Here is a 9634-nt window from a genome sequence, read left to right as displayed (position 1 = left end):
TCTTATGGACTTATCGAGGTCCTTCGAGCCAAATTGAGGTGGACTATTTACTTAATTGAATGTGGATCTACTGAGATCCATCGAGGACCATCGAGGTCCCCTAAACCTAACACCAATTGAGACACGTCAAGGCAAATCGAGGACCATCGAGCCTCTAATTATGTGAAACTATCGAGGCATGTTGAGTTTCATTGAAACTCATCGAGGCAAACAAAAAATTCAGAAAAACGCAGAGAGACGAAGATCCAATCTGACAATCAAACAGTACAATAAAACACGAATGCATACACAGATCTGTTCGAAATAGTTAAATCAATGTAAATAAACAACTTTCTTCACTACATATAACGAAAATATACTTACCCATAATATTTGTGTCACTAGATCCCAAACCCAAAATTGAGTTTCTTGCCTTGATAGGATTCAAAACTTGTCTAAAGAACAACTTCAAATCTTAGATTAGATGAATTCCAAAATTATTATAGATTGAGAGAATATATGGTGGTTGCCTTATTATTTTGAGTGAGAGAGATTGAGAGAAGAGAAAACGTGGAAGATAGAGAGGGAGAAAATAATATGAGAAAAAAGAAGAAATATTATGTTAGGGACATTTGGGAAATCTAGGAGAATACTAACATAAAATTAACATAGAATAATTTTGTTATTGGACAATTTTATGCATCTATACCCAAAAGAAATAACAAAGAATTGACTGCCAAGTCAATGGAAAACACGCATGTATTTAAAAAAAAACATTATTTTTCCCCTACAATAAAAAAAATTTAATAATTAAAAAATTATATTTTTTCCTTAAAAAAAATCATATTTTCGGATAAAAAAAAATGTACTGCGATAATTAGTTTTTTCTGTAGATCCAACGGTGTTTTGAATTAGTGAAATACTTTCTAAATTCTAATAATACATATAAAGTCTTGGAAATTCACTTAAATATAAATAAAGGAAAAAAGAAAAATCAAGGAAACGTCCGGAACCAACCAGAAGCTCGAAAAATGGACCTTCTTACTATACAAACAACAGCCGTCCGTTCAACAAATCCAACGGCTTATACTCTCTCCCCAGAACCTTCTCGAACTCGTCCAAAACTAAACAAAAGCCAACTATATATACCTACTATCATCTTCCTCCTTCTTCATACCAAAACTTTTTCATCTTATGCGCTTGAAAAACCCACGATTTTCAATTTTCAGAGAAACCACTTTTGATCTTAGCCTTTAGATTTCGCGGAGTGACGATCAGTAATGGCTGGAAAGGGTGAAGGACCAGCGATCGGGATCGATCTCGGTACCACGTACTCATGTGTCGGAGTATGGCAGCACGATCGGGTTGAAATCATAGCCAACGACCAGGGTAACCGGACGACGCCGTCTTATGTTGCTTTTACTGACACTGAGAGGTTGATCGGTGATGCTGCTAAGAATCAGGTCGCCATGAACCCGACTAACACTGTTTTTGGTAAGGTTTCTAGCACCATACGCTTTAATTTGAATCCGTCAATTACTGTTCTCAGATCAAAATATTATGATGTTGTATGGTTCTATGGAGTGGATAAACTTGTTAATGATGTTCTAACCTAAAAGAGTAGCATGCATATATAATTCATCACACCATAACAAGTGTAGTATGTTTTTCCTGGAAACTATTACGTTCGTTGTATTTTCTTTAAAGGCTTTGACCTGTATAGATGGTATAATATGTATGTGTATGCGTATGTGCTGTTTGAATGATTCTAATCGTGAACATTTGTTAAATTATTTTTTAAATATTTAATTATATATATATTTTTTAATTTCGTTCCTTAACTCTATGCTTTTATATTCATTTGTTTATTCGCTCTGTTACATGGCAATCAAGTGGAGTTGAATTTAATGAATTTGATCAAAGATGCATGCAGTTTTTTATTATTACGGTTTAGAATTATGTTAATTTTTCTAAGGTTTTTTTGGCTCATGTTTTTGCTTTCGAAAAAACTAAGTAGTGGGATAAAATGTCTCGAACAAAGCAGAAAAACTTCTAAATTGAACCAAAATAATAATAAAATATTTTCTCCCCTCGTAAGATATGTGTTACGAAGAGAGTGAGTAGCATTCCTGACTAGTTTGTGGTTCTACAAAATATGTAATGATAGTTCAAATTGTGGGTAAACTTCTCCAGATCTGTAATTATAAATTTTTACAACTTTTCCTGCAAATGGAGTTGTTGGTTATGTCATGGTGCAATGTACATTACTTTCAAGGCTATTTTTAAACTAAATGCAGTTTAGGAGAAGCTCTGTTTTTTTTTTAAAAAAAATCTTGAAACCTGTTTAATGTGTAGGAAATGTTCTGTTTGGTTGGTATTTAACCTGGTAATGTTGTCTTACAGATGCAAAGCGTTTAATTGGTAGGAGATATTCTGATCCGTCTGTTCAGAGTGACATGAAGCTCTGGCCTTTTAAGGTGATTCCTGGTCCTGGTGACAAGCCAATGATTGTTGTGAACTACAAGGGTGAAGAGAAGCAGTTCGCTGCTGAGGAAATATCTTCTATGGTTCTCATAAAGATGCGTGAGATTGCTGAGGCTTACCTTGGCTCAACCATTAAGAACGCCGTTGTTACTGTCCCTGCCTACTTCAATGACTCTCAGCGTCAGGCTACAAAAGATGCTGGTGTCATTGCTGGACTAAATGTCATGCGAATTATCAACGAACCCACGGCCGCAGCCATTGCTTATGGTCTGGATAAGAAAGCCACTAGTGTTGGCGAGAAAAATGTGTTGATATTTGATTTGGGCGGTGGAACTTTTGATGTGTCCTTGTTGACCATTGAAGAGGGTATATTCGAGGTGAAGGCTACAGCAGGTGACACTCACCTTGGAGGTGAAGATTTTGATAACCGTATGGTGAACCACTTCGTTCAGGATTTTAAGAGGAAGCACAAGAAAGACATCAGTGGCAACCCAAGAGCCCTAAGAAGACTGAGAACTGCTTGTGAGAGGGCTAAGAGGACTCTATCGTCCACTGCTCAAACTACCATTGAAATTGATTCCCTTTTCGATGGTATTGATTTTTACACAACAATTACCCGTGCTAGATTTGAGGAGCTCAACATGGATCTTTTTAGGAAATGTATGGAGCCTGTTGAGAAGTGTTTGAGGGATGCTAAGATGGACAAGAGCACTGTGCATGATGTTGTCCTTGTTGGTGGTTCCACTAGGATTCCCAAGGTGCAGCAACTTTTGCAAGATTTCTTCAACGGGAAGGAGCTGTGCAAGAGCATTAACCCAGATGAGGCTGTTGCCTATGGTGCTGCAGTCCAGGCTGCTATCTTAAGCGGCGAAGGAAATGAGAAGGTTCAGGACCTATTACTATTGGATGTTACTCCTTTGTCCCTTGGTCTAGAGACTGCTGGAGGTGTTATGACTGTCTTGATTCCAAGAAACACAACCATTCCCACCAAGAAAGAGCAAGTTTTCTCCACCTACTCAGACAACCAACCTGGTGTGTTGATTCAAGTTTACGAGGGTGAAAGGGCTAGAACCCGGGACAACAACTTGCTTGGGAAATTTGAGCTTTCAGGAATTCCTCCAGCACCCAGGGGTGTTCCTCAAATCACCGTCTGCTTCGACATCGATGCAAATGGTATCCTCAATGTTTCAGCTGAGGACAAGACCACCGGCCAAAAGAACAAGATCACCATCACCAACGACAAGGGTAGGTTGTCGAAGGAAGAAATTGAGAAGATGGTTCAAGAGGCCGAAAAGTACAAGTCGGAAGACGAAGAGCACAAGAAGAAGGTGGATGCGAAGAACGCATTGGAAAATTATGCCTACAACATGAGGAATACTGTCAAGGATGACAAGATCAGCTCCAAGTTGTCCCCAGCAGACAAGAAAAAGATTGAGGATGCCATCGACGAGGCAATTGGTTGGTTGGACAGTAACCAGCTTGCTGAGGCAGACGAGTTTGAGGACAAGATGAAAGAGCTCGAAAGCGTTTGCAACCCAATTATTGCAAAAATGTATCAAGGCTCTGGTCCTGATGCGGGTGCTCCCATGGATGAAGATGTTCCTCCTGCTGGTGGCAGTGGTGCTGGTCCCAAGATTGAGGAAGTTGATTAAGATTTTTTACTCGCCACTTTTCTGTGAACTGCTCCTTTATGCGGGGTTTATTGATTTTACTTTTAGTTTGGATGTTTATGTTTTTTTTTTGGTCCATTTGTATTCAGTTTAATTAGAACTCTTAAAGTTGTGCGTTTTCTACTGTAATAGTACAATGAATCGAATGTTTTCTTAGTTGAGTTCATAAATACGTGTTTTGACATATATTAAAAGTGGAGTGAGAGTTCGTTCTTGTAATTTTATTTTGGCACCTTTTATAGCAATGGACGTAATAATTTTCCGGACTCACGGTATCTCTCGGATAGGGTCGGTATCTAACTGAGAATTCTTCCAACAATATTGTGGCTATGATTTTATTTAAGGGAATTGGGGCTATGATTACAATTGGCTCTTCTTTTGTATTGTAGAACAGATCGATCAACTTAAATTTCATGACTTAGCAGAAGGGGAGCAAACCATTTAATCATATTGTATGACGAAAAAAAGATTCAAGAATGAATCTGTCAAAAACTTCATATCCTGATTAGGTGGTATAGTCGTACTATAACCGTTGAATTATGAGTAGGTGCTGTGTTTTTAATGGTGATATATGGTAGTAAAGATTACTAGACATTAATAAATTTAGGTCAGAGTAAGGTTTATAATATAAATAAAGTAATAATAATCCTTTCTCTTTTTTAAAAATAAAAAAATTAAAGGAAGAAAGAAAAGGAACGAGTAAGATTAAACATGCCACTAAAGTTTTTTTAGTTTTTCTTTTTCAATCTTATTTTTGGAGGAGTACTACAATCAACCTTTTAGTTAATTTTAACCTTAAAATAATATATATTCGAATATTTTTTATTTAATTTTTTTTTAATAATTTACAGTTTCAAAAACAAAAATATGAACTTACAAAAAATACGTTATGGAAACAAAAATTAGGAAAAAAAAAATACAAGATTTTAGGATGAAGATTGAGTTGAAATAAAAGATTGTTGCTAACTATATTTTATTTTCGTTTGTGAAAATGTTGGTATAGTAATTTTTGTCCTTTTTTTTTCCACGTACCTAATAAGCCATATTATCATATTTTGGTCTCTCATACTTCACGTGCCAAACCAAATATGATTCGTCCAATACTTATCCATTTTAATCAACTAATTACCTAATCCTCCCAAACATGTCAGCCTTCCAACGTGCGTAAAATCCTACTAGATAGAATGAAGACTGAGGCTTATGCGTAAAACTTGAAGAGATCAACATTAATTAGTTTTTATTTAGCAGCCACGTTAATACTGCTCATTTTATCCATCTCAATATTTCATGATGTCATACAATAAGGAAAAAAGGCAGCAATTCGGCCAGAAAAAACGTACAGAAATTTCAGATATATATATACATCACAGAGAGAAAAGGCAATGCAACCGTACAAGTTGTACATTCGTTATAATCTTATATCCTTCAAATAAAATTTTAAGGTGGAGCAACAATGAGAACAAATAATTATGCCTAAGCTACTCGGATGACAATGAAATGCGCCAGGATTGTTGGAGCAAGTTTAAACCAATAAAATGCATGGTCAATAAAGCATATAATGATAAACAGTCTCACCTAAGTATTCTAAGATCAACTTAAGATGTGAAAATAAAACATGAATGTGAGGAGGACACGCTATAAAGATTTCAAAAAAAAAAATCAGATATTTTATGGTGAATTTTCTCAAACAACAAAGTGAGAAAACAACTGACACACCAAAAAACTGCCACAATAATCTTCAAGCCTACACGATCATGATCAGTCATGACAACATATGCTCATTCATTCCAAGCGGAGGAACGAAGCATACACGGACCTCATGTTCTTCTGGTCCTTTCTGGTGTTTCGGCACAATAACCTCGAGAACAGTTCCTGTTTCATCACAATATGCTTCCAGTTTACCGTTTTCAGGTATGCGGGTTGGGAGGGGAATTTCCCTGACAAACTCCCCCGGGGGGCAGTGCTCCGGTGTTGGATCTGTTAACTTAAATGTCCTATCACGTCTCTTAATAAATGGCTGACATGCCGTACTCACACAAGTAATTTTTACAATTCCATGGGAGGGTGTATTCTTCCAAGTAACTTTCACCCTCTGCAGATCAGCAAAAGGCAAACTAACAATGATTAAGTACCCCTCATCATCCTCGTATATTGTTTTCGCAGCTGTTACAGGGCCACTTACAGTCTTCATTACTCCACTAAACTCATTTAACCATGGCATCTCAGCTGTGCGAACTTTTAGATCCAACGTTTTTTCCAAGTGCGGATTATTTGTTAAGCAACAATCATCATCATGTCTATGGGGAAAAAGGTCTTTCTTACGTTTGTTGCAGACTACTGAAACGTCCAATACATCATTGCTCCCATGGTCTGATGGTTGAGTTAACAAATTCAAACCAGTACCATTAAGAAACTTTTTTGGATGAGGCCGCTCAACCTCAAATTCTGAGTGGTGAAGATTCCTCCAAGAACCAAAATCACTAGCTTCAAGGGGGATACAGAAGTTTATATCTCGGCCTGTAAGTTCCATCCACCTCTTCCTTTCATCCTCATCAAGACACGTGAGGTTGGGTGACCGAACAATTTCAATCCCATGAACACACTGGGGGTTAGAGAGACCCCTATAGTGCTTTCTCTGCATACGATGTGACCGGACAAAACCCCTGTCCACACTAAATGGAAAGGGGCGTTCCCCTTGGCGAGAATGCCCATTCATGTAACTCCTCAGCTGCATCTTACCTAGAGCATTTTCTGGCCTTTCCTTGAAAACCCACATATACATGTTCTCCATATCATGTTGAACAAGAAAAGCATCTAGCTGCAAATCTGATTTCTCATATCCAGACAAACCATTGTTGTCCCGAATAATCTTAGACTTGGATTTCTCATTCAACACAGGCTTGAAGTAGAAACTAAAGAAAAACCAGGCACCCCAAACACTATCGAGTCGCTTTGTGCATTTCTTTGCAACTTTTGGCAAATTGATTGTTGCCTCGGCTTCATAGATCTGAGACCCAAGGTTAACATCTAGAGCATCACAAGGATCATTCCAACTTTGGGGAGGTGGACTCGGCTCAGATGATAAAGGGAGATTGATATCAGGAGGGCCTGAGAGGATAAAAGATCGATGCAACTCTCTGTCCAATTCATCATCATGTGCCAACGAACCTGAATCCATGGACAAAAGTGTCGAGAGATGACAATTATCTATGGACAATGTTGTGAGTAGAGCTTCCCCCATCCCTCAAAGCTGTAACCTTCTCTTGGTTCTTGAGTTGTATCAACTTTTAAATAAACTTATCAACAGAATCGCCCACTACCGTTCTATGAACCATATCCAATCACTAAATATAATATTTATTACTCAACCAAACAACAAACGCATCCCAGAAGTACTCACGCCATTTGAAATCTCCAGATAACACCTAACAATAAATAGCAAACCCTTCAAACCAATTCACGGTCCATTGAGCTACAACATCGTTTTAAAAAATTCCTGAAAAAAGCATAACCAGACCATCCAAATTAATCAGAACAATAAGCTTAGAAAATCACACCCCTGTATGTATGCGAGTTATGAAAATTCCAGGCAAGAGTAACCTGTGTTTAATTCCTAATAAACCCACACATTTAAAAAAATAATCAATATTTTGACTTTAATACGTACAATATCCAATTTCCCAATAATGAAACGCATCTGATTACAAACCAATAAGGCTATTCATATCTGTTTACTGATTTGTCATTTATGTTTACCTTATTCTATTTTCGCTCTTTAAATCTCAAATTTCAATTGAATAGTTTTATTGGACAAATATTTCAACACAATTTTCAATCCTCCATTTTCTAAGAACCCAAATGAATCAAAAACATAAAAAACAACCAAAATCCCACGAACTCTATTATCACAACGAACAAAACATAGATTACCCCTCCCCTTCTCCAAAAAAAAAATACTAACAAAAAAGGCAGAAAACCCTAATCATTAAACAGAAAAAGGTAAGCATAAAAAAAAATAATACAGAAAGTAAATTGCAAGAGAAATCCGTAGGTTTACCTGTGAAGAAAATTTTGGGATCCAAGTGCTACAGAGACATAAGTAATCGATCCCCAATTTGAGGGAGGGAGACGGAGACCGAGAGAGAGAAAGGGGAAAGACCTGCACCAGTTAACAACGCCGTTTGAAAAAACAAACGCCGTTAGATAACGTTAACGGTAGCAGTGATTGAATTGAATTATTGTGGAGATGAGAGAGAGTCAAAGGAGGCGTCTAGTACTAGTGGGGAATGAAGCCAGCAATTCTCTTACCTAGCTGGACCATTTCTGTGTCGTGTGGGAACTAACAACAACAACAGCAGCAGCAAGTTTTGGACGGTTTGACCCGAACCCGAATCCGAACGAGAATTACATGGATGGCCTGGACCCAACTTGTAATCTTAGCCGTTAAGAATGCGGTCATCAATTGTGATTGAGCCACGTTGATTACCTTTTTCTTTTTCTTTTTTTTTTTTTTTGTCCTTTTTCTTTTTGCGAAAATAAAAGAAAATTCGGGTGAAGTAAGTATATTTGTTACTTTTCATTTAAAAGAACAAATTTAGTATGTATGTTTTGATATAAGTAGCTAAACTTATATGATAATTACCCAGTAATCGGAAAAAAAATATTTATATTTTGTTAAAATTTGACTAAAAAGGGTTGTCGGCATATTTTGCGTGAAAATTGTGGAAGATAAGATTTTGTTTTATATGACTTTGAATCTTGCAATTTATCAACTAAAGAAGTTATCAATTTAAAATAACAAAACTTTAGTCATTATTAAATTATTATTATAATATTAATCAAACTAGCTCTTTTTGTTTTGGGTGGAACTCTTTATATATTAAAAATATAAATATATTATACATTCCTCTAAGAAACTAATATGTAGTTTCAACGGTTTCTTTTCACATTTGACATTGAAGAATAAACCAATCAAATACTAAACTATACGAATTTTATTTTAATTCATGTTTAGAATTATTATTGTTATTATTATTGGATAAGGGGACGATATAACCTCAAGTCCGCGCCTGATAATGGCTCGAATGCTATTTTGTTTTTAATAAAATGAAAGCCATCCAATGTAGGATATGATTATGCATACATTCCTTAATTTTCTCATTACATTAAATTAGATTAATTTTATACATTTAGAGGGAAAAGAAGAAGAAGAAGAAAACTATGACGACAACGAGTTATGATAGGCCTGGTTGTGGATATATACGAGAGAGAAAGGGAGACGAAACAAATGAAATGAAGATTGAGGTGTCATTGAATTTGTCGCCTAATACAACTACTTCAACGTATTGGTCAATAAATTATATTTATATTTATTTGAAATTATTGTATAATAATAATATATTATGAAAATCAAATTAGTATAGCTTGATAAGTAGTACTAGAACTGGAAGAGGCATTTTTTATCTTCGGCCTTTCAGCCAAAGAAAGCGTCGCATATAAAT

At 36.2% G+C, this 9634-nt stretch overlaps 2 protein-coding genes across 2 annotated transcripts; one reads left to right on the top strand and one right to left on the bottom strand.

The window, feature by feature from the left end:
* Positions 1 to 1150: 1150 nt before the first annotated feature.
* On the top strand, positions 1151 to 4303 carry LOC133798431 (heat shock 70 kDa protein 4). Its single transcript, XM_062236706.1, has 2 exons — positions 1151 to 1473; positions 2383 to 4303. The coding sequence occupies exons 1-2, from the start codon at positions 1260 to 1262 to the stop codon at positions 4113 to 4115; spliced, it is 1947 nt and encodes a 648-aa protein (XP_062092690.1). The 5' UTR covers positions 1151 to 1259; the 3' UTR covers positions 4116 to 4303.
* A 1167-nt stretch (positions 4304 to 5470) lies between these two features.
* Positions 5471 to 8383, bottom strand: LOC133798430 (uncharacterized). Its single transcript, XM_062236705.1, has 2 exons — positions 8191 to 8383; positions 5471 to 7629 (listed from the first exon to the last, which is right to left on the bottom strand). The coding sequence occupies exon 2, from the start codon at positions 7372 to 7374 to the stop codon at positions 5896 to 5898; it is 1479 nt and encodes a 492-aa protein (XP_062092689.1). The 5' UTR covers positions 7375 to 7629; positions 8191 to 8383; the 3' UTR covers positions 5471 to 5895.
* Positions 8384 to 9634: the final 1251 nt, after the last annotated feature.

This window comes from Humulus lupulus, chromosome 8 (genome assembly GCF_963169125.1).
Source record: "Humulus lupulus chromosome 8, drHumLupu1.1, whole genome shotgun sequence".
NCBI classification, from domain to species: Eukaryota; Viridiplantae; Streptophyta; class Magnoliopsida; order Rosales; family Cannabaceae; genus Humulus; species Humulus lupulus.
The sequence above is the reverse complement of the archived record's forward strand: the minus strand, read 5'-3'. Positions and strand labels throughout refer to the sequence as shown.

Coding starts and splice junctions, on each gene's coding strand:
- LOC133798431 (XM_062236706.1), top strand. CDS start 1,260: ATGGCTGGAAAGGGTGAAGGACCAGCGATCGGGATCGATCTCGGTACC. Junction 1,474..2,382: donor CCCGACTAACACTGTTTTTG/GTAAGGTTTCTA, acceptor GTTGTCTTACAG/ATGCAAAGCGTTTAATTGGT.
- LOC133798430 (XM_062236705.1), bottom strand. CDS start 7,374: ATGGGGGAAGCTCTACTCACAACATTGTCCATAGATAATTGTCATCTC.